Source organism: Mastigoproctus giganteus, chromosome 7, assembly GCF_048544385.1.
Source record: "Mastigoproctus giganteus isolate SK-2022 chromosome 7, ASM4854438v1, whole genome shotgun sequence".
NCBI lineage: Eukaryota > Metazoa > Arthropoda > Arachnida > Uropygi > Thelyphonidae > Mastigoproctus > Mastigoproctus giganteus.
The window spans coordinates 108,770,430-108,796,960 of NC_143581.1; the positions used below are offsets into that span (position 1 = coordinate 108,770,430).

At 37.6% G+C, this 26,531-nt stretch overlaps 1 protein-coding gene across 3 annotated transcripts in view; it reads right to left on the reverse strand.

The window, feature by feature from the left end:
* The window catches only part of LOC150083141 (glutamate receptor ionotropic, NMDA 2B-like), a 223,924-nt gene that overhangs the window by 16,940 nt on the left and 180,453 nt on the right, over positions 1-26,531 (reverse strand). For all 3 annotated transcript variants that reach the window (XM_090377835.1, XM_090377834.1, XM_090377836.1), the window contains 2 exons: positions 20,413-20,573; positions 632-813 (listed from right to left, as the gene is read on the reverse strand). In XM_090377835.1, the coding sequence (XP_090233961.1) occupies positions 632-813; positions 20,413-20,573 (343 nt within the window). The remainder of the gene's footprint in view (positions 1-631; positions 814-20,412; positions 20,574-26,531) is intronic.

Consider the following 26,531-nt stretch of genomic DNA (forward strand, 5'->3'; position numbering starts at 1 on the left):
AATAATTGATCTCTCTCTCTCTCGGGACAAGAAAGGATTTTTTGGAGCGACAAATCTCGATATCTGTCATTTTTGATACCGCCACACTTCCACCACCCCAACTGTGAAGCATGGTGGCGGCAGTACGGCGGGGGCATGTTTTTTTGCTAATGGCACGTTGCAAAAGCATTGACAGTGTCAGCTTGATAATGTCCTTCAGACACTGATGCAATTTTAAGGCGTTAAACTTTTCAGTTCTTTGTCCCAAAGCGCGATTTCTCTGTTTGAAAAGAGAAATGTTGACAGTCTCAGATTAACCCCATCTGAGTCCAAAACAATCATTATCAGCGACGAAGAAAGTCTTCTGTGAGTAATGGAGAAATTTTCCAACAGATAAATTAATGGATGTTCCAAAAACTTCTTGTATTACAAGCTAAGGGAGAATATGGAAATCAGCATTAAAATTTATACTTAAACCGTTTGTTTGTTTTTGAGTAAATACTTCCCCCCCCCCCCTCTGGGACTGCACAGTCAGAGGAGTTTACAAGAATAGTTCTGTACGCTGTGGTTTGATGGGATTGAATAATCTTACTTAGCAGTTTTGATAACAGTGCAAAATAAACTGAAAGAAATAAACTTAACCATTGCTTACCATTTTCTCTGTATTGAATCATCGCTTTGTTGAACATACTGAGATATTTTGATTTTTTTCGTAAGGCGAAGCCATATCCAGTCATTGCATACCATGAACCTACAGTCAGAAGACGACATTCATTATCCTGTCCCACTAAGTATTCCAGTACAGTTGCATCATATATGAAGGCATCTAATTCCCTGTAATAAATAATTTTCCAGTTCACTTAAAAAAAAAGAAAACAAGTGTAAAACTATATCAAATCCACTTTAATACATAAATTATTAAATGCACAAGAAATTAAAGTTGATCTGTGTGCTGCGGCACAGAACATTAATGTTTTTAAGTCCGATTTTGCAACCATTTTTTTTTTTTTCCAATTTCATTTTCCACTCTGTTCTGTACCAACTTTAAATGCTTTGCGACCATCATTTATATGTATTCTGCATAGAAATTAGATGTGGCTAGAAGATATTGCCTCTGAAATAAGATTCATTTGTAAAGGTTCAAATTCCGGACGAACGTAGAATAACTATTTACATTCAGGTTATTTCCTTCGAGATATTCCGGGGTTTTCAACAGGCATATAAATGCTTACACAATATGGTAACCCACCTCAAATCAAGATAGGCGACACAACCATCCATCTCTCGAAGAAATTAAAATATCTGGGAATAATCCTAGGCACAAATTTATCCTCTAAACCGTGCCTTAACTACCTGATTGCTTGATATTTATCACATAAAGCGGTCCCAGCCAACCAACGGCAACCCCGCTGTCAGTTACACATAATTTAGCAGTACTCTTATATACTCCCTCTCCTGTTTGCCCAAGTACAGGGAGAGAAAAAGCCTGCCATGACCAAAAAAGATTGATATGAATAAATTGAAAAATAATCAAATTACATAAAAAATAAAATATACATATAATTAAATTTCAGACAAAGTCCAAACTACATTAGAAAGATCTGCATCTGTTCAGTCTGTTGGAAAGCCAGCAACGCTAGGAGCTGCCGAAAGCAGAAATTCCAGCAGAAGGAGTTGCAGTGGATATTGCAGACTCAAGCCTCCACGATTTCACCGAATTCTAGATAATTTGGCATACACCATACCACATTACAAATCCAAGGCTTCCAGATGCAGAAGAGTCTTCCGCCTAAGAAATATTGCAGTTGGAAAGCCAAGAAGTTCTCCTGTTTATCAACTAGAATTGTCTCGCAGCCTTCTGCCATAAGATTGAGATTACTAACCCGAGATACCAATTCAATTCGTAGATCGCAGTACTCCTCACAGTTGTACATATGTTCCCATGATTCTCTTTTGCCACAATGGCAACTAGATCTTTCATTAATTCCTAAATCATGCAACTTTGCATTAATTGAACCATGACCAGTTAATAAGAACATAGCTTGTAAGTTTGGAGCAAACCATTTGAATTTTATCGAGGCTGCATTTCTTAAATTTGGAGAAAATTTTTGTGTAATCTGCCCTTTATCACAAACACTCCAACACTCTTGCCAGACTTTTACCAAAGCCTCCCAGATTCTTGTCCTTTCTTTCCTGGGATCTGCCAAAATGTCCACCTGTATATTCAGTAAAGAACAGGGAATGCCACTGCGGATGAAGTAAGCCAATGCACAATACAATAAATGCAGATCAATAGGCAATTTTCCAGTCAATCTGCAAAGCTGGGGTCGACACAGTTCTGCATGCCTTGCATATCCTAAGGAGCATTACTCTTTGAATGGAACTAAACTTTCTAGTAAATACTTTTCCACTTACACGTTCAAACCAAATTGGTGCACCATACATTACCATGGGGATAAATCCAAATTCATATAGGAAATTCAACGCCTTACCTTTTATTCCCCAGCCAACTCTAGTGATTCGAGTAATCATCCCAATAAATTTCCTCACCTTTTCTGATAGATAAGTAACATGTGAGTTGAAAGTCAAAGATCCGTCAAACATAATGCCTAGATATTTTAATTGCCTTGCCGATTTTAGGCTCGACCCATTCATTCTAACAACCGGGGGTATTCTAGTCGAAAATTGATCCTTAAAGACCTTGTTAAAGACATTGTCCTTGTTTTGGTTCCTGATACAGTCAGTTTATGTAACCTACACCAGTTATTCAGTTCAAACAAAACCTGCTGTGACCTGGTTTCTAGTTGCAACCGTGTATAACCTTCAATAAGCAACCCAAGATCATCGGCATATGCCACCATCTCTGTATGCTCGAAGTCCCTACGCAACCAGTCCTCCAAAACTAGGTTCCACATTAGTGGTCCAAAAACCAATCCTAGTGGGCATCCCCTGGTCACCTCTCCTATAATAGAATCAACCAACGACTTAACAGTCACTGCACGGTGCGTGAAGTAGTCCTTTACCACCCTAAAGATCTGAGTTTAACAGCCTGCAAGTCTCAACATCATAAGAATGCTGCTCCATTGAATGGAGTCAAAAGCTCCCTAAAAGTTAATAAAGATTCCAAGGACTTACTTACTGTTCGAGCCTAATATATAGTTTCGCAATGCCCGAAGCGCATCTTCTGTTCCACGACCTGGAGTAAAACCATATTGTCTGCCAGACCAGCCTAAGTTTTTTTTTTCAGTATAGTCAGTAATCCCTCTCGCCAGCATCCTTTCAAACACCTTTCCTAATCCAGGGAGGAGGGCAATAGGTCGATAAGATCGTGGATCATTCTTTGGCCTAGATGGTCCCTTTAGTATCAGCTTTAATAGGGCATCCTTCCATGGTGATGGAAAGGCCCCGTCACGCAGGCAGCTATTAAAAGCTTCAAGAAGGATCCCTGGTATCAGTCGATGAGCCCGTTTAATGACCTCGCCTTCAATGAGGTCCATCCCTGGGCATTTATTGTTCCTTATGTGTTGCACTGCATCACAGAGTTCAATCAGGCTAAGGGGATCCTCGTCATATACCCCACAGTAAGCATGATTAAGCCTTTTCATCAACATCTGTTCCTCATCGTCTGGTTCAGAATAGTATCTCCAATCAGATGATCCAAAATCGCATACATACTTTCTCTCCAACTCGTACTTTCCTGGTCAACACTTCCAATAGAGTATGCTGTATCTCCATTATATATTTTAGTCTTGTCAGTACATAGCTTATATACAATTCCCCATGGGTTCTCATTGCCCACTGTTCTAACCAACGTTCTCCAGGCAGTTAATTTTGATTTCGATATCATACGCACCGTATGCACTCAGTATCCTCTGATACTCTACTTTAAGTACATTAACTTCCTCCTTCCCATTGTTATGCTTACTTCTTTGAACCTGCTTCCGAAGTTGGCTTAACTCACCAGACCACAATTTAACTGGAATCCTATTACATTTCTTTTGCTTCATAGATATGCTGGAAGCCTCAAAGAGAGAGCGCTGAAGTAACTCCACTGCATTCTATCCAGACATCTGACTGAATGCCCCAATACCCAGATGCCCAAGTCGGACATGAATATATTCATCAAAGCTGTTCCACTTTGCATTTTCGATAGCAAATCGTCGTAACTGTTCCCGAGACGGAGCTAGTTTTGTTATGTCCCTGGCAGAAAATACAGTGGACCGATGATCAGAGCAGACCTAGTCTGCTCTTAATCGCCAATCGTCCACGATACTAGCTGCTGCCCTTACGTCACAGATTGTCAAGTAAATATGTGATTCTCCATTAACAGTGAAGAAAATACTATCTGAACTTGGTAGATTTTGTATAAACAATGCACAACAAGCCAAGAATTGATCTAGTTGACGACCACGATCTTTGTAATTCTATCAAACCACGATACTGATCTTGCGTTAGAATCCACCGCAAATATTACTGAATTACTACCCAAGCGAATTTGAACCAGTTCCATGTACCTGATGTAGAAATTAATGTCGGTTGAGTGATGACAATACATGTAACATAGATAGACTTATTCAAGATCTGACTTTACACCTATGCATACTATCTGTGAAGAGCATAACGAATTTATAACAGTAATAACTATGTCCTTATTAAACACTACAATTGCAGCTCTTAAGTCTGGTTCATCTGCACAGAGTACACGTGCTGAAAGTGGATATCCTGTAGGCCGACCTTTCACTAAGTATGGTTCCTGTATGCAGGCTATATCAATATTCTCTCTGCTGCACCCTAGTCTAACTTCATCAGCCACTAATTTTGGTCTCTCAGCATTAATCTGTAGTATACGTAGGTTACCATTCGATTTTGCATTGTACTGATTAAGAATTAAGTGATTATCAATATCTGCCATTAACGTTTATCAAATTGCCGTGCTCTTTCTTTGACCACAACTTAAGTGCATTCAAGTATTCTGGCCACTGCTTACTCCTTACATTTGCAGCTCGATTTTGTGCCTTACAATTTGAACAGATCGGTTGTTCTCGCTGATGAGTACAGAATGTGTAGGAGTGTCCTATACCTGGACAGTGACTGCAGACAGGGTCTGTGCCAGGGCTCCCACTCACAAATTTTAAAAAAACTTAGATTGCAACTTAAATAAACCCAAAAAAAACCTAGTTTTCATCATATAGTATAGCAACACAAATAAGATAAAACTTACCATGCAAAAATATCTTTTATTTAATTGTAATCAGAATTTTCATCCCATTCAGTTCCCTCCACATTTATTTTTTGAAGTTCTTTCATTTTTTTCAAACGTTCTTCGTATCTTTTATGACAAGTTCCTTGTATGACTTCTTTTACCGTTCGTTCGTTGTTTGGTTTTTAGGAGCATTAGCAACTAAGGCCATATTGCTCCGGGAATATGCGGTGGTCATTCCCTGACCTTTCCGTATTTGGTGGTGACGGGCTCGAACCCCGGTCTAATCAAGAAGCGTGTGCTACGCACTGCTGCTCCTTCCCACCTGGCTACGGAGGCGCCTACTTCTTTTACCAATTCTGATTTAGGTTTCCATGTATAGCAATTTTGATTAGATCTATTTATCGCCTGTTTTGCCATTAGTCGATTTTTCACAGTTTCTGGTTTAAGGGAGTTTGTGGCTTTTGTTTTTATATGGTTTACTTGGGAGAAGATTCTTTCTACGCTTGCCGAAGAGTGAAGTAAAATAGTTAGACTGGTCATAAAATTAGATAAAATCTCATATTTAGAATTATTAAAGCCATCTTTTACATTACGTAACAGATACCAAAACTCAGGGATGGTTTTGTAAGAGAAATCTAAATCTTGATTTAAACAAAATGATCTCCATTCATCATCTAGAAGATCTAGTTTGTCTTCAGAAACAAGGTGAGGGAACTGCATTGCTAAATGGAAAATTGAGGATGGCAAATTGGCACGATCATGTATCACTGCTGGGTCAAGAACATTGAGACTGACGATAATTCCATCATCATTTAGAGGAAATCTTTTTTTGATTTCCATACAAAGTTCAACAAGAAATTTTAAACCATCATTTTTAAACCTGCTTTCACTGTCACCAAGTGTTGTTGAATTTAATAAGGCCATACAATGGCCTCCCAAATATATTTTATTCAGAGGCTTATGATTTATTGCATTGCTTGGATCAATTTCAACCAGCTTGCACGAAGTAATGACTTCTTCTTTTATGAAAAAACTAAGAATATTTTTATACTCAATTGAAACCATTGAATGAAGTAAGTGAAATGCTCAGATTGAAATTCAATATTCAGGCAGTTTATTTTCTCCAGTACATATCCTAAAAACAACAACATATGCTTAGTTCCTTTGGTGATCATAGTATTGTAAATATTTCCTGCACCATCGATTTTGTCAATTTTTGATTGAGACTGAAAATAAAGAACTAACGCATCCTACTGCTCAATAATAATTTTTATTACGTTGCCACAGGATAACCAACGTGTTTGTGCTAATTTGTGGATTTTATGCTTAGCAGTATCTACAACATCTTGAATCATTTTGAACTCATTTAATCTTTTGCTACTATGGGAAAAATAACAAGAGATATCTTTTATAAATATTTCTAGATATGATGGTAGTACCTTGACTGAATGACTAGCACATAATGCAAAAGAATGGCAAACACATCCCATTATAAATACTGATGGTACATCCTTTTTTAGCAATGACTGGAACCCACTCTTAGTACCCATCATAGTGGCACAATTATCACTTCCAAAGCCAACAAGATTACTTATTTGAATGTTTTTTTCTATGAAAAGATCTTTTACAGCTTGATAAAGCCCTTCTGAAGTACCATTTTCGACACAAACAGTGTCAAGTAACACATCTATAACATCAAGTTTTTGAATATCAAAATATCTACCAACAACAACAACAGCTAGAACTTGCGATAAAGATAAATCTGTACTTTCATCTATTATCATTGAAAACTTGTTGTTTCTGCATATGTTAGAAATGTATATTTTTTCATGATAGGCTATGCCATCTTGTATAAGATAAGAGACTTTAGTCGCCTTCATCTGAACTTGTTTTGCAATATTGCTATCATGAAATGCTTTCTTACATGCTTCTATAAGGTGAACACATTGCGAAAATGGAATATTATGCTCAGAAATGAGTGCAGCAATTGTTAACTCTGCCTTTGCTACTTCTTCATTCTCCGTAGGTTTACGTTTTGTGAAGAACGTGTCTAACGTTGAACTTGTCTTAGCAATATTTGCACTTTTTTTATGTTTAACTGTATTTTTATGCGCTAGTAACATCGATCTATATAGTAGGCATTCTTTAATTTCATTTCACAACAAATACAGTAAGATGCACCTTTTTCATTACTGTCTTCTTTCAACCAATCCTTTAATTCCAGATCTTCTAACCATTCATTTCTAAAATTTTGAGTATACCACCGTTTATTCATCTTTCTCTGTGGGGAACAAGTTTCAGACATTGTGGGCAATTTGTGGGTATGGCTAATTAGCAGTTATCTTATTTAAAATGTTCTATAAAATAAAAAATAAATCACTAACCATTAACATAAAATAGAAATAGTCACTACAATTTAAATTTATTATATCACTGTATGTAGTACACGCATAAATGTAAAAATCACACCAAATAATGCAATAATACCACGAACGATCGCGAAAGACTGTGCAGTGAAGACCGCCTTCCGCCTGCTCAATAGGCTGTGCATACATGTTAGTAACACGAACATGTATGCTTACATGTATGAACATGTAAGTGTAATTTCATAGTGTAGAACCCTGCGAAAACTTTGAAATCCTTTTACATTTGTAGTATTTTGTACAAGCACTTGAGATATTACAAATTATGATCAGTATTGTTAGAATATAAAATTAAGACAATTGTAAACTGTTATTAAATGTATTAAATTTTATTGTATTTACAAAAAATAAAAATAAATTGTTACTTAAAATTAAAAATTACCGAAAAAACCCAGATAATGAGATATTTTTGTGAAAAAAACCTATCAACCCAGATGACAATCAAAAAACCCAGATCTGGGTGGAAAAACCCAGGAGTGGGAGCTCTGGTCTGTGCGATAACATATTCTAGCTGTATGACCAAATCCCTGACAATTGTAGCACAAAGTAACTAAATGAGTCATTGAACTTATACGACATGAAGCCAATGAAAATCCTACCATGCAGTAACAAATGGCTTCTCCTTAACTACATGAGAAAGAAAATGAGAAATTATACTGCGCTGGTTGCCCCGTCTCCAGACGGGACTGAACAAGAGTACTCTCAAGCTCCAATGCCGTATTCGTTCCCATGGTTACGTAGGCGTCTGGCGCATGCAATAAAAAAGTTAACACTGCAGTGATCCTCGACTCAATTCACCAGGCAATGCTTCTGACCATCATCCTCGCCTATAGCACAGTGAGCACTCATGAAATCTTTCCCTGGATCTTGAAGTTGCCAGGAGTGTGTATGAGCTCTTCAAGGGTTGCAGCCTGCACCTTTCTGGATGATTTCAGTGATGACCCCACCAAAAACCGCACAGCAGAAAAGAAACAACTTCAGGCTCGTCAACCAACCATCCAAAATTACACTAAGAATCATCGATGATCCTGCGTAGGGCTGGAGAACTGGCAGCATATCGTGCATGACTGCCCCCTTCATGACGATCTCTGCTGCCAGTTAATCACAAGAATCGGGTTTCTCCCCAAAGATCAGGAGCAATACTTTCTCGAGAGTAAAGAGGAGTACACAGCCTCCTCAAAATTTGCGCAGGAATTATATATTAGAGGCCGAAATCTGTACACACAACAACCAAATCGGATTAACCAACCGTAAAGGACCTGTTGAAGTAGACATACTCCTTGGATTTGACATTCACTGGAATGGACAAAACACACCGGCCACGATCTGCTTGACCAGACACTGCATGGCATGAGCTGTATCTTATGAAATAAAAAAAAATGACAAATTTCAGTAAGGAATGGAACCCATTCAACTGATATTACAGAGGACTGTAATATCAGTTGCATCGAATTGGACAAAACTATCCAATGCATCGAATTGGACAAAACTATCATGATCTCAGAGATCGTGATCGATTTTTGTCCTCACAGTACTGTGATACAGAGACAAACGCGAAGATGGGGGAAACTCCTAGTGCTTCTAGACCCTCAACAAGTTGCATTTTACGGTAACCCTGCGTTGTTGTCGGGAGGGGATATACAGACGCTAAGAATCTTGCTATCACCAAATGAACATGATATACGAATATAGCACATTTTTTTCCATGTACACTTATATTTACATTTATATATATTCGATTTACATATGCCTCACGAGAAATTGTGAAGTTGAAGGGGAAGAATCTTACTAAAAAATTGAGAAACGCTGATTTATATAGTATTGCTAAGCAATGATAAAAAATCAGGTATCGAATTACTCAAAAGGTCGAGTTTAAATGTATGCTCCTATATCACAAAATTCATTCAGACTTTGAAAATATCAAAAATATTTTCGATCAAATCGAGTGTACTTTTTGGGATACTAAATGGGTCAACAAAGATCAGCCGCACACCAGATAGGAAAGTCGTTGCGGCTGAAGATAAACATTTCTGTCTACTATGTTAATCTTCCTTTGGTTTTTATTATTTTATTTATATTTAGCTAGTGCAGCAAAATACTTTGTATTAGTTGGCTAATACTAAGTGGCAGCCCTGGAAAGCGATGACAAAATCGTTCCAATATTCTGGAGAGGAGGGTTTGGGAAAGTGAACGATTGCCTACAACTGGTTAACGCATAAAACTCCAAAAAGATTTTGATTCTAAAATGATTGCAGAAACTTTGGATAAATTATCGCTCAGAGTTGAGGAAGGAACGCGCACAAGATGACTTCAGAGGGTGGAAGTCAACAGAAATTTATATTAAAAAAGTAAATTTATATAAATATTCTGGCGACCACAGAACCTTCACCAAAACGTACTAGATGCGGGTATAAGGAAAATCCAGCCGACATTGCTCAAGAGCATTCGTGTTCTTAAACAAATTGGGAATTGATGCAGAAAAATACTGCGAGAACACACGTTTACAAGTACTAAAGGAAACATTTCGACTGACACAATTTTAAAACCCACGTTTCTAGTTTGTGGGGTATTAGCTTGGTCTTCATTAGCTGCGGGCAATGCGCAGCAAACGAATGACGCACCAAGTGATGATGACTGCTCCTCATCATCGTCACTGGACGATTCGCTGCTACGTAATTTACAAGCTTCCTCGAGTTCTTCGGAAATGACTCGTGCCTGAACTTTTTAATGCGACTCTGGTTTTCTCCTTACGCTTTTATTTTAAGTTTACAGATAAAACTACTAAAATAATCATTTATATAATGAGTTTTGTAAAATAACTGTAAATTAGCAATTGGTTTCTCCAACGTTTAGTGTTTGACGTCCTGTATAGTTTTTTTTTTTTACTGAAAAAAAAAAAAAAAAAAAAAACACAATACTTCTAACCATCTCGTTGTCCAAGGGACAATCACAAGTTAAGAATAAACCGATTCTTATTTTAATTTTTCAATATATGTGTAAGTTAGTCAAAAAAAATTTTTTTTTTCTTTCGCTATCGTTCATTTCAAAAGGATTTTGCAGCATAAAAATCAAATGGAACGAGGATGTCTTCTGCATATACTCTTTGTATTTCGGTCCCCTTTTTTTCCTTTATTTTTAAAAATCATGAAAATGAATATTTTATATCGTTTGGACTTTTCTCATAAGTACGTGCATGAGCTATAAATTTTATTTTAGGTATTCCTTTGTGATATGTATTTGTGAATTGTGCTGCCTCACCAGTCAGCCAGCTATCTCACTACTCAGACGTCAGCCTGGGTAGAGTACGATAGTTGCCTAAAATATCAGTCGTTTGTTCGATAGATCTTGTCAGTTCATTTCTTATTGCTATGGTTAGATTTTGCCCTGCGTAACTACTAATACTGAAGCAAGTAGTACGTTAACTACTTATATATTAGTTTGTTTATCAGTGATATATGTTAAGATTTTATTTTTTAACTTATAATATACACAACAGTCATGTGCCCAGTTAAAGTGTATAATAGAGCAGGAAAAAGATAACAGAAAAAAGATTTTACAACACATAAAAATAAATAGTAGAATACCACTTTGTACAATGAGAGTTCAACGGGAACAGTCCAATTCAAGGAAATAAAAAATATATTTTGGACAGCAGGTTGCTGCGGGAGACACCTCTCGCGCAGACAGACATACAACACGAATTAATGAGGACATCTTTAAACCAGAACTCATCCGTCAGCCAGCCAACCTACTGCAAATAGTTTTGTGAAACTCTTTCCTGTTCACAGCCATATCAAAAACAAACTTGTTCATGAGTGCCAATGTTCTTTTGAAGAAGGCGTTCTTGGATATCTCTAATCTAGAGTTACCGATGTGGAATGTAGTCTTCTGTCCAGTAGCCACCGCTGAGCATGAAGATGTGGCATAGAAGATCTGGCAGGAGGGTTGAACCAGCGAAGATATGGTACAACAGTTTGAAATGGACAACAGTTCGAGTTTCCAAAGCTTGAAGTAAGAACAGATTCCGGTAGAAGATTCTGTGGTAAAACATGGGATTACGTCTGGAAAGATAGTGGATAAATTTCATCTGCAGCGATTCTATTTGCTGTATCAAGTATGCATGGTGGGTTCCATATAGGAGTAGCAAACTCCAGTATAGGGAGTAAAGTTGTTTTGTATAGAAGCATTGAGGATCTTAATCTGTACGTCTGCCGTTTAATGAAGCCAATTTGGTTTTTCGCTTGGTTTAATGTTTCTAACATGTTTGTCAAACCCACATCTAGCGGTAAAAGTAATGTAATTTTCGGCAACTCTGGAAATCGGCATCTCCTTGATGTAATATTCGTTAACTAAAAGCTTAATTTTCCTCGAAGCTGCAAAGGACATTGAATGATTTCCTAGGATTAACCTCCACACTATTCAAAGCAACCCAATCAGTGAAAGAGTTGAGAGCTGCCTGAAGGGTTAACTGCATCATCGTGACTGTTGATACGTGAATATATGTAGTTTCACGGGATCATTGACAAAGATGGTGAATAAACTAGGCCCAAGATATGATTCCTGTGGTACTCCTCTCGATGGAAAAAATTCCCTTGAGATTTTCTCTTCGATCCCTACGTTTTCGATATGAAATATACCGTAGCTCATCAGCCAGGATAGTAGAGGGTCAAGTATTCCATAGTGGCAGTGTTTTAGCAAGTAGATTGTGCGGGATACTGTCAAAAGTCTTAATAAGGTCTGTGTAGATCACATCAACCTGTCCCCCGCGATCGACGGTGATTGTAACCTACTGCCAGATAGTGAGAAGATTAGTGGTAGTTGAGCGAACCCTGGTAAAGCCATGTTGGCTGTCGCAGAAGGTGAAGTGCTGAACATATTCCATTAATCGGTTGTGAATGATAAGAACCCAGAATTTTTGCCAGCGAGTTGAGAAGGCAGATGGGACGGTAATTTTCTAGTGTCTTGATTGCGCTGCTCTTTGGGATAGGAATAACATTGACTGTTTTAAAGTGAATGGGGTAAATACCAATCTTAACGAACAGATTGAATGTATGCAATATTATATATTTAAGTTGTGGAAAGCATTTCTTCCACAAGTTACGAGTTAAGCGGAATCTGATTTGGGCCAGCTGAAAAATCTTTTGTAAGTTTTCCGAAGCGCTTGAATGATATCAGCTGTGTCCACCGAGATATTATTGATTGTATGTTCCTTAATGACTTGAAATTAATAAGCTGAAGCATTTTAAAAATAGATATTGTTTTATTTTCAGTACATAAAACCACGAGAATGAACATCTATATTCAAGAAATTTAATCCATAATAACACAAAATATAGTGGTGTGAACAGTAATCGCTTTATAAAGAAAGGAAAAATACACAAATATATCCATGTACACTTAAATGTATTTTCTTTTCCTCTTAGATATGATCACACCGCTTTCAGAGGCATGACGTTTATGTCCATGAACATTTTTAATAATTTTTGCATTGGAATACCACTGTGGTATTTCTGTGGTCTTCTCGGGTTTAAACTAAGACAGGTGTGGTCCATTTCGGTTGATCATCATTAAATTCTTCAAATTTTCACTTTTTGAGATCACCTGAATTTTATTTTTTTATGAGGTTCATCTGGCTGAATCCCCGTTCACTTGGAGCTGTATATACATGGATAACAAAGGAATCTTCAGCAGTTTGAAGAGAACAGGAAAATGATCACGCTGCTTTTGCCAGTAAAACCTTCAAAGACAAACTTTTAGAACAAACGTTGAACTCGTACCACTCATCTAAGACTTTCTCAATTATATCCATCTCTTCTCTGTTGTTGACTTGCAGAAGGGGCTTATAGTGAGTTACAAGAGTTATTATTTCATGATTCCCAAAACTTTCTAAAGAAGTTTTCGGTCAAGAGAGTGAATAAAATAATACAGATAATATATTGACAGCTATGTCATCTGTAACTGTGTTCCTAAATCGTTTTTTATGGCCTCTGTTCCTTTCTCTATTATTTCGTTTCTGTATATTTTAAATTTATCATGTCCTTTTACAATTTCAGTCAGCTGCACATCACTATACAACCCATTCACAGATGTTGAATTTACAAATTGATCTTCCATAGTCCCTAGGTTGGATTTGAGTTCTTTAAGACTGGCCAACGTCTTGCTAACCTGAAACTGCACTTGGTTTATTAGTAACTCAGAGTTTTGAAAACCAAAAAGAGCTTGTCCAGCGGTAAAAAAAGTAATACAGAAAGTGGAGGCTTTTAAGGAATCTGTAATTTTTCAATGTTTTCAATATACCTTTTAGTTTTTTTTTTTTTTCGCTCCTTTTAAAATGTGTGACCAGAGATTTCCAGTCATGAATGACAGCTTTAATCGTTCCTACTTTTCTGACTACTAACGTACACTGTGTGATTTGTCTAACTTGAAAAGTTTTTATTGCAGTTTCTGCTAACTGCTTTTGCTTTTTACTGTACTGGCTCTGTTATAGAAATTGCAATAAGGCAGTGATCGGTTTCTCAGCGTATGGTACTACTTTAAGTGATTTAAAAACAATTAATTGCAAGTTATGTGCTACAAAATGATTAAACCGTGACATGTTCTAACAATCTGTGATTTTCCTAACTAAACTAATAAAACTTCCAAACATGGAAGGGATTCCATCTGTCCTGCAAGACATTTTTCTTTTTTTCCAATCCAAGTGTACCTTCTTCAGATCTTTGTCAATGTTGTAGAGGTAGCCTGAAGAAGTACTATTTTCCAAGGGAGCAATGGCGAAGAATGACTCTTTGATACTGCCATCATTTATGTAAAATTAATAAATCTGCCATTGTTAATCCACTGCAGGATGGAGGCTTCCCCAACAAGTCATGTTGAGGGAAATGGACCATAATCTGCCATGTCGGCCCAGTGTAGGTTAGCAGATCGACCGTATTTAATAGTCAGGAGCTTGAATCCCGGTCTACTCCAGCTCCTGACCACTTGGCTATGGAGGCCACTATCCATCATTCATGCATCTTACACAAATTATACATTCTTCTGTTTCTGACTTATCAGTTGAGCCATCTAACAAAATAGAAACAAATTCTGATGCTCTGATATCGGTAGCAATACTTTTCTTTACATAATACGCTATGTGGTGTATGAATTCTTTACACTAATTTTTGATTTGTTTATTCATCCAAATCTTCAACATTGAGTTTGCTAATTCGACAAGAATTTTAATATCAATGAATAGCTCGTTGTTTTTGGAAAAGTATTGCGGTATGTTAAAAATATTTTCCAATGAGCCAATATTTTCTCATCCATCTTTTTGACATACTTTGCAGTTGCACTGTTTTCTGGATGCTCTTGTTGTTGTGGTAGGGTTTTAGGAGCATTTTAGTGGTCGATTTTCTCTTTGCTAAACAAAAAACCGGAGTTACCAGGAGGAAAAAATCGCCTGAGGCCGAATAACTCAGCCATTTTGTGAATAGGACCATAAAAACTCCTGATGTCATCGACTGCACTCTAAAATCTTTTCCATCCGGTGTAGAGAGGACGGTGATTCTACCAAGTGTGCTACCCACGAGGGCTGGATGTTCTTGAGTATTTAGTACTTCCATGCATCTAATATATGGGCCTGACAAATAGTGCAACATAATTTTAATGTCTGAATGGTTCCTGAAAGCCAACAACTACACGTGATTAACTGTCACACAAAGCTTTGAGTTGTAGACAAACAAATTATCTTGCCATACCACTGTCATGCTGAAGACATGGAAATTCCTCTTTCCACTTTAAAAGAAATTTCCTTTTTCCACTGTTCGGTGCATTACCTTTTAACTATCGTTGAAGCTGATGAATCGTTACATAAACATAACCTAGAGCTATCTTTCATTACACCACCATTTTTCCAGTTCTAACAGGTATAATTGTATGTCTTGAATCATTTTTATGAAAGAAAAAAATAATTTCTTCTGTGCTGTTATTTACAAATGCTAACTATAAAATGATGCGGGCGTATCATATCGCTCTTATTGATCCTGTTCCATTAGAATTAAATCAGTAAGATAATCGATAAAACTGGCGTTTGTGATGGCCAAAATTTCCCAATAGGCTCCATAAGTAAAGTAAAAATACAGAAAGTTATTTACGTCATAAACAAATGCAATTAAAAGCGATATTACATAAGCAAAACTGACGATTAAACTAAAACTCCTTTTCTGATTTTTATTCAACAAAAGATTGTCTCTTGTCACGGACGAGCACTTTTTTTGAAGCCCTGCCTATCGTTCTTTTGAAATATTGCTCCTTCAGTAACAGTATCAAGCGTGCTTAACATGCGATATAAAGTAGGTGGTGTGATATCAAATAACAAACTAGTACAACAGTGGTAATCAAAACAAGGTTTACAGAATGCTTATTCGCCGTCTTGTCACGGATGTGCTATCGCCGCTGACGACTGAAACGGGTTCCACTACATTCGGAAGGAGGGAAGGGAGGGAGGTTGGAAAGGTCAACAGTAGCGGAGTAGAAGAAAAAAAATAGCTGTCTGAAGAAATCCGGTTCCGGCGCTTTCACGCAATGGGAAGACCAGACTACTGGGAATACAGCACGATCGTAAATCCATCTTGCCAGGTATTAACAATACAGGATGAGGATGGCTGTGTAGTGATGTTGTTTGGTGTTAGACGCATTAGCAACTTAGACCATATTGTGCCGTATATAATGTCTGTAAATTGCGTGTCTTCTGTGGTCGATTTTCTGGACGGAAAAACCCGTTCTTCTAGGAGAAAAAACATGCTACCCTCGTCTGAGATCGACTAACTCGGCCATTTTGTGAAAAAAGATCCATAAAAATTCCTCGTGTCATTGAAAGATTCGAAGTCAGGTCCTTTCCACCCGTTGTGCGCAAGGACGGTGATTATACCAACAGGAGGGAGTGTAGTGATGTAGAGAGGGTTTTTGTGGTGTACATTTATTATCTCGTTACCAGTAGAGCATATTTTGGATGCCCCATATCTATAAATGGTTCCCGACGAGACACAATCCTTTAATATTGCAGTATATTCGTCTGTGAATAGGTTCTTCCAACTGAACAGTGGGCCATGTGATGTGACTGGGCCAGAACTCGACTTACTGTGGTGGCGTCACCAGATCCAATCCAAATGAGTACTTGCGGAATGAGGGGGGAAACGAACTCTTCGGAGTAGTCCTCTGCAACCATCCAACTTCCTACAGCTGTGGGAAGCAGTTAAGTCAACGTGGTTTAGCATCCCTGTGGCACGCTTTTGACACCTCGCTGAGCCATGTCACCCCAAATTGAGGCTGTTGTGAGTGCTAATGTGGGAAACCTACTCGCTATTAGGTGAGCGTATGTAATAAAGAGGTCAATTAGTATGCATGATGTATCCTCACTCTTTTTAGCATTAGAGCGTGTATCACAATGGGTATATGATTAAATTGTGCAAATTACACTACAAAACAGTTTTTACCTCCGACAAATCAATGGTTGTTTCTGGTCAAGTTTTATGTATAGAACTTAAAATCAATCACAAAAATTTCCTGTCACGTCTCAGGTTTAAGATATAGATAGATAACTGGATTCTGTATAAAGATATCATTACTGTTTTAAATACAATTTTTAAACTTATTAACTTTTGGTTGGCTTTGTTATTTTTTATTTATTTGTTAGTTAAGCAAGTACATCAGTACTGTTCTTGTAATATAGTATATTTTGATTTTGATGCACTTTTCCAGACAAGTATTAATTTTATTACACCATTCAACTGTTCAATATATGATAAACTACGTTACAAGAATTCTCCTTCTGTTCAAATTTACCAATTGCTTTTACTGTTTTTAGGTGAATGCATTGTTAAAATGGAGAAGACAAAGCACAGAACTTGCATCAATCATCCAGGCAACTTCTGCTATGTTTGTGGACACTTAACTCCAAAAACTCAGAGGAAGAAAATATACAATGTCACAAAAGTTGCATATTCATTGTACTTCGGCTGCAAGATCGGTGACCAAGAAAAAAATTGGGCTCTCCACATATCTCTTGTATTGCTTGTACAACGAACTTAAGGCTGTGGTTATATGGCAAGCTGAGAGCATTACCTTTTGCAGTCCCTATGGTGTGGCGCGAGCCCAAGAATCATTTCGACGACTGCTATTTCTGCATGACAAAAATAAGAGGTATTTCCAAAAAGAGCACTGCACCAAATATCCCATCAACAATTAGGCAGTGCCACATGGTAAATCTTGGGGTATTGAAAGTAGTTATGAAGGTACAGAAGAAATCGTTTTACCAGATGTCGCAGAACCATGTACTTCACATGATTTGGACTACAGCCAGAAAAAGAAAAGGCCCCTCACTACATTAAACAAGAACAATTAAGCGACTTGATCAGAGACTTGGGCTTACCCAAAGAGAAGGCTGAATTACTCGGATGAAGACTGCAACAGTGGAACTTACTCGCCAAAGGTACAAACATTACAATATACCGTAAGCGAAATGGAGAGTTGTCAAGGTATTTTGCAATGGAAAACAACATTTGTCTGCGAAGACGTCGTTGATCTTATGCACGAACTGAATCATTCCTTTATTTAAGTGTCGGAGACAAGGTATATTTAATTTTAACGGACAACATTAAGGAGGAACCTAAACTGACATACAAATTATAATTGTCATGAAAACAATTATTTTAAAACGTCAAACATTCACCAAAACTCGTTATCAAAAATACTCGTAAATCATGCTGGGAATGCACGGTAAACCCGAACTATCTATTCTAGACCATTCCAAAACTTTTTTTCCGGTTCTTTTAATGATGCGTGGCCAGAGAATTCAGAAGTCAAGCCCTACAACCTTTGAGGCTGGTCTTTAAATGATTCCTGGACGAAAGGTTTCCGGGAGGAAAACTATGCTACCCTTGCCTTCTTCATCATCGACGAGACTAATTCGGATATCTTTTCTATTGTGTATATGGGGGGACGGCGATTCTACCAACTGTGCTACCCACGAGGGCCAGTGTGAAAAATCAGAGATTATAAACACAAGCAGCTAGGGCAGTAGTAGCAGCCATTTTGTTAAATCATTATTGGGAGAACCGGTAAAGAATGTGAGACTGAACAGGAATGATTAGTCCCACTTTGCCCAGCATTACAATGCAAGAGTGTGATTTATACATGCAAGTGCGTTCCATAATTTTAAAATACCAAACCTTCTCAAGATTCACGGAGTAAAACTGCAACTTTTATGCACGCTGGCTTAGCAATAACATTTTATAGAGGATTTACAGCAGAGGTTTTTAACTGGGCTATGTAAATTAACTACCAAAAGGTTAGGACGGTAGAACTAAAGCTAAATGACTTCAGACAAACTGCACACCAATATGTTGGGATAAAATTATTACATCATTCAAATATTTAACTAGTGTATGCATTATACGGAGTTATTCTAAAAGTATTTCTGAAACCTGTCCTGCATTTCTTTATTCTTAGGTTATATCACTTCTTTGGGACGTGGAGGGAGAATATCGTTTTTGCAAATCTATATTTCATTGTTCATTATTAACTACCATGCTTAAGAGCCTGGTAGCCTCTAGAAAACAAAGCAGTCTTTTTAATATGGCACAAGTTATCATTTCAAGTTGGTAATTGTTCGGAATTTGCAATAAGGCAACTAAGGTCACTTATGTTTTCTGCAAACTGTGTGATTCTATAGTCATTTGTCTGTTTTTCGGGATGAAACACAGAGTTTCCAAGGGGGAAAATACATACTCACTAGAGACCAGAAAATTCGGCCAGTGGATGGGTAAAAAAACAAGCACACAAACACTGTGCTAACACAGAACTTATGTCAGTTAGGTCTTTTCACATTCATTTTGTCTACAGAATGTTTGTTATTGTAGGGTTTTAGGAGCATCAGCGACTAAGGCCATATTGCTCGATTTATAATGTCTGTAAAGTGCGTGTGTTCTGAGGTCGAATTTTTTGTTTGTTGTACGAAAAACCCTAGTTTCTGGGAGAAAACCATGCTACCTTCTCCTGAGACCGAGTAACTAGCAACGTTGTGAAAAAGGCCATAATATTCATCACGTCTTCGACGTGACTCGAGCTCGGCTGTTTTCAACCAGGAGACCAGCGATCCTACCAACTGTGCAACCTGCAAGGGCCCTACAAAGTGAAAACATACTCTGCAAGAAACATGTGAATATTATACGAGTCATAAGGCAATTAAAGAGAAATGTTGCTCGGCATATCACACAAATCGACGCATGTTGCTGAAATAGTTGCAAGAGTCATCTGCAAAACTGAAGTCTGTTCAGGTTACTGAACAAGACTAAAAATTATAACCTACATCAGATGTAGCCACTTCTTACTTTAAAACAAGATCAAGCTAGACTCAAACTCCTGTGGTTATCTGTATCTTTGAATTACGATTAGAGGCATGAGTGGAGAGTCAAAAAAAAAAAAAAAAAAACACGTAACAGAGAACACTGGAAAATTCGAAATGAATGTGAGAACATTCACATTCATTTCGAATTCGTTTCAAACATATTATTTGTCAAAATGTTTTTCCTGGTGAGCCAGTTAATAGATAAACAAGAGAATGGACCGAAACGTTAATATTATTTTTGATAAAATCCTTGATTAAGAATTTTATCAATTTACGTCTATTATTAATCTGCGTAGTTGTGACACGTCCACGGGTACTCGTATGTTGATACAATAAAGAGCGCTACTGAATAGTAAATATAGATATACAAGGAATATATTAAAACATACAAAGAGGAATGGTTATTCAGTTAACGTACTTACTCTCCTTTTACAGATCTTATTCCTTCTTGTACCGATGACTTATTATATTTTCTCATGTATCTGTAGAGTTCGGGTTTGTTCCTCTTCAGAACTGCCTCCGTGTTACCATGTGGGATAGTTCCGTACCTAAAAGGCGGATCCGTGATCCATGGATTCCGAAGCTGTGAAGAAAAAGATAGATCATAATTACAATTGGAAGCAAAAATAAATTAAAGTTACTACATGCGTGTTTTGATTTAGTAAAAAGAATACAAATAGCATGTGCAATCCAAAGTTCTTTTTCCGAAGCAGTGTCTTTACTAATATCACTGAAAATTGTTCTGCGACTTTCGATGATAATCAAACTCCGTTATGGATCTTTCTCATTGGTTACTCCAGATATCAGGAGTGAGAGCTACTGTCAATTGAAATGCAAGACTGAAACGTTTAAATCAGAGGTTCGCAAAGTGCAATTGGTGTTTTGAGACGCGTGTTGTTTTTACGAAGCACTTTTTAACGAAATATGGACAAACCGTTCCACTAATCTAGGTATGAAGCGCATCTGTTGGGATTATCCTTGTGTTTTTTATTATTATTTAAATATATAAATAAAGCGTACGTATTAGTTGGTTTCCTAGTTTTAAAAAACAATGTCCTCTTTCAAATTTTTGGAAACCGAATCGTCTTTTACCAAAAAAAACTGTTGCATACTACGAAGTACCAATTTGTTAGTAAAAGAAGGTTCGGTTACCTTAAATTTCAAAGGGAGGGGGGGAAGGATTTTGGTTAACCCTTTGCAGTTTTACTCATAGTACCTGGCATTCCTGATTAGGAGCAACTAAAGAGAAACATACATCACGAAGTTCAGTTATCAGCGAACCAACCTATATTATTAAGGAATAATTTTAACTGAGATTCGAGAAAACTTGAGTCGCTTAGTTACATATGCTCAAGAAATTAACGTGCAAAATACACTGAATGCATATTTATAATGTATAGATTTTTATTTAGAAAATTTAATCCACAAGGCTTATTTTATTTTCTCGGTATAATTTTATGCATGAATCCTAATTTAAGTTTAGTCATATAGTCCAAAAAGCAGATTATTTTCAAGCTCCTTAGAGTATTTAAAAGGATATAGCATTTGCGTGGGGGGGGGATAGAATTATTATTTGGCTTGTTTTTGTTGTTTTGTTTGATTTAATTTGAACCTTACTAAAGTCACAATACCACCCCACAACTGCAAATCTGATGCAATTCACAGAAAATTCTAGATATTAGGGTGTGTAAAGCGGGTGTTAGCAGAACATTAAAGACACATTGTTTCAATAAAAAATTACAACCTTTAATGAACATTATATACAGCATTTACTTTAAAAAAAATAAAATAATTACATACAAGCATAACAATTTCCATACATTTGAACCATACTACAGTACAATACTCTACCTCTCTGGCGCCTCCGTAGCCAGGTGGGAAGGAGCAGCAATGCATAGCATACGCTTCTTGATTAGACCGGGGTTCGAGCCCGTGCCCACCAAATACGGAGGATGCGGAAAGGTCAGGGAATGACCACCGCATATCCCGGAGCAATATGACCTTAGTTGCTAATGCTCCTTAACAACAACAAACAAACTACCTCTCTCTCATCAACTATTCTCAATTTACAAATTATTAACAGTTTGTATCTTACTTATCATGAATTTTTACTCTATCATTCACTTCCATTACCAATTTTTTATCACTTACATCAGTAAAATTCATTTCAACTCTTATTACTCTTTTGTATTTGTTTCTAGCCTTTAACACATGAAATGTATAAAAGGTGGTATCCCTTACCTCAATAATATTCACTATAGATCAGCCATTCTATCTTAATTACTCTCTAGTTATCTTAATCATTCCCTTTACCACCCTTACGTTATTTCATAATCATTTACATTCAAAACAAATTATCTCAACCTTAGTAACTAACTTGCCTAATACAACAAGAAGGTTCCTTTTTTTTTTTTTTTTATAAAGGACTCACTCAATTCCTTACAGAGCTAGGTTATGAGTCCTTGAATTCAGGATTTCGAAAAAAAAAAAAAAAAAACAGGAACGGACTTGCGTTCCGGAATGGCTGCTACTTCCAATTTCCTTGCATTTAGGCTTCCTTTGTGGCAGACAGGCTTTCTTACATTTTTTGGGCACTCTGCTCTCCTTAGTGCGGACAGGTTTTCTTCCATTTCTTGGGCACACTGCCTTCCGATGCCGGACAAGGCTTTCTTCCATTTCCTTTTGGCTCACATATCTTTAAACTTAACCACCGTCTTCACTGCCCTTAGATGCATTTCTTTCTCTTCTTGCACGTTTTTTTCTTCATCTTGCTACCACGAGATGTGAACTCTGACCACCAAAAAAAAATCTACTTCAACTCACGACTTTCTCCCCTTTACACCACAGAGAAGTCAGATACAGAGTGGACACTTGCTCAATTACTCCCCCCAACTCTTCTTTTTCCCTCAAGTTTGAAACGCCTCCCCCAAGGACTCCAACCAATCCCCATACTGTTCAATTTTTCATTCCTTCCTATTTGCTAAAACAACTCGCCACAGCCGTCTCCCTAGCGCACAACCCAACCCTTCTCTGCAAATTTATTTATTTATTTTTTTCACATGGCAGTATGACCTTTTCATGTTTGCCGGTCACTTCCAAAACACTCCGTTTCGTGTCCACATATTCTCTGCTAAATATGGCCAACTTGCCAAAATGTCAGCCACGCTGATGCCGTTTTCTTTTGACGCGACGCCCACCAATTTCCTGTTTACTTCCTAACGGTGGCTTAGATCAAAAGAGATGCTTCGTAATCCCATTTTACAGTCCTATTGTTCTTGTCCTCAGCAACCCTTCCATGCCTGTTCTCAAATGGCACCCCTTCTCTAGTGCTGACCGCTGTCTCTATTTGCTCTCTATATTACTCGAAATTACTTGTTTCCATTTAGCCGCTATTTAACATATACATCTATAAATTTCCCATCCCCAAATCCAGTGTTTTTTCAAACTTTAACCCTATTTACATTACAACTAAACATCCAATCTTAATACTTATTATTTTTAAACTTAATACTCCCTTTCTGAATTTATTTTAGTAAAACAGATATTTCTATTATATTTGTAAGATCTACGTCTTTCATATTGAACGAATATCGGAGAGTTATGCATTAGCTTTGGTGCCTCGAAGAACAGTCCTGATAGTGAACTTTGAGAAAAACACACGAAAATCTATTTAAAAATTCTTGAATAACACAAATGGAAGAATTAAGCCTGCTTACACACTATTGCAATATATCTTCTTTGCGACAGACTATCGTCGTTCCAGTGTGGGGATACTAGTTGAAGCATGGGTTAGAAATCTGCTTTCGGAATCAGTCGGTATTCTCTGTGTTTTTGAAAATGGACTTCTTAATGTCAAATCTTCCTTCAGTTTGAGCTTTCAGTTTAAAAAAAAAGACAAATCACAAACAGAAATCAAGGGGGAAGGGATGCGGAAACAAAGGAATGTTGTCTTTCACCAACATTCAAATATGGACGAGTCACTAGGGGATGTTTGAGATCATGATGGAACAAGATTCCATTTTCTCGTTGTTTTGATCGTTTATTTCTAATGTAATCATCCATTCGCCCTAGAACCTCGCGACACAATGCATGATTCACAATTTCGCCTTAGTAGACTAATATTGGTTGGACTAGTCCAGTAAATAAAAACTTCACGTCATTACCTTTACATGTGATCACTTGTCTTTTATTAATTCCTTTGTTTTTCGCCGTTATTGAACTTGAAAAACCATGGTAATGCTGCTGCAACATGGATTAACGCTTTATCACAGAATACTGTTCGCAGTATTTCGTGTTTTCGAAGCCCACTTCTGAATTTAAACAAATACTTAAGGCATACGTTGTTCGTTAGAATCAGCCATGTCGAATTGCGATAATGATTTACAGATGCCATTTTAGACTAGGTATATATTAAATGCAATAGCATCATTAATACACAGCCATTTCGGAATAAACAGAATATTTATAAGGCGGCATCGTTTAAGTTATGTCTCATATTGTGAATACCTTCATAACGAGTTGCCATGATATTGCACTACTTCGAATAAGTAACCTAAGGAGAGATTAATGTTACTTATTCTCAGATAGGTACCACCACCCACCCATACGGCACCGTTTCAGGGCTTTTTGGCCCTTCTTCGGTGGGTAGGTACCCAAGTGATGCAATGATGGCAAAACAGTTTTGAGGCTTTAGCCCTAAATGCGTCTTAGTCTAAATACATCGTACACCATCAGGCATCTCTCATATTGTGGAGTTATACTTCATAACTGTTTTGCCATCATTGCATCACCCACCCACCGAAGAAGGGCCAAATAGCCCGGAAACGGCACCAGGGGGAGCCTGATGATGTCCGGAGTTTCCAAGAATAGGCAACAACAGCCTTCTCCACTGGGGAAGCGTTGCCTATTCGAGGAGTTTGAGTTTTTGAGTGGTGTGAGTTGAAGGAGTTATTGTCCCTTTCATTCTTCTACACCGTTTCTTTTCCTCTTCCACTCCTACTATTACTTTCCCTCTACCTTTTTGCTTTTCTAGGTCTAATAGGGACAAGTGGATAGTCGAGTTATTATCCCACACATATACAAAATAGCCCTGAAACGGTGCCATCTGGGGGGCCTGATGGCCACTGAGTTTCCTCGAATAGGTAACAACAGTTTTCTCTACTGGGGAAGCGTTGCCTATTCGAGGAATATATGAGATTTTGTGTGAGAGTTGAAGGAGCAACTGTCCCTTTCTTCCTTCTACGACATTTCCTTCCTCTACCCCTCATACTGTCACCTTCCTACATCTTTATTACTTTTCTTAGTCCAATAGGAACAGTATGAGGGTAACCGAGAACTATTATCCCATACCATATTTCAAACCGGCACCAGGGGGAGCCTGATGATGTCCGGAGTTTCCTCGAATAGGTAACAACAGTCTTATCCACTGGGGAAGCGTTGCCTATTCGAGGAATATATGAGCTTTGAGTGTGAGTTGAAGGAGCAACTGTCCCTTTCTTCCTTCTACGCCATTTCCTTCCTCTACCTCTCCTACTATCACCTTCCTACATCTTTATCTGTTTTCTAAGTCTAATAGGGATAGTATGAGGATAACCGAGAACTATTATCCCATACCATATTCAAAACGGCACCAGGGGGAGCTAGATGATGTCCGGAGTTTCCAAGAATAGGCAACAACAGTCTTCCCCACTGGGGAAGCGTTGCCTATTCAAGGAGTTTGAGTTTTTGAGTGGTGTGAGTTGAAGGAGTTACTGTCCCTTTCATTCTTCTACACCGTTTCTTTTCCTCTTCCACTCCTACTATTACTTTCCCTCTACCTTTTTGCTTTTCTGAGTCTACTATGGACAACTGGATAGTCGAGTTATTATCCCACACATATACAAAATAGATCTGAAACGGTGCCGTCTGGGGGGCCTGATGGCCACTGAGTTTCCTCGAATAGGTAACAACAATCTTCTCTATTGGGAAAGAGTTGCCTATTCGAGGAATATATGAGCTTTGAGTGTGAGTTGAAGGGGCAACTGTCCCTTTCTTCCTTCTACGGCATTTCTTTCCTCTACCTCTCCTGCTATCACCTTCCTACGTCTTTATCTCTTTTCTAAGTCTAATAGGGATAGTATGAGAATAACCGAGAACTTTATCCCATACCATATTTCAAAACGGTGCCGTCTGGGTGGTGGTATCCATCTGAGAATAAGTAACATTAGTCTTCTCCTTAGGTGAAGCATTACTTATTCGAAGTAGTGCAATATCATGGCAACTCGTTATGAAGGTATTCACAATATGAGATATAACTTAAAACGATGCTATTGATGATGTTAATGATGCTGTTGCACTTAATATATATACATAGTCTAAATTTGCTCGCAGCTTGAGGCTTTAGCCTAAAATGCGTCTTAGATGCCATTTTACTAACATGCTATAAGATTGAATGCAGTTCACACAATGGAATTTCACGTGCGAGGTTGATGCTCAGCAGTATCGTCATTTCAATTGTGATTCGCAGCTCGTCACAGTATTTAAATGAATATATTGGTCTCAG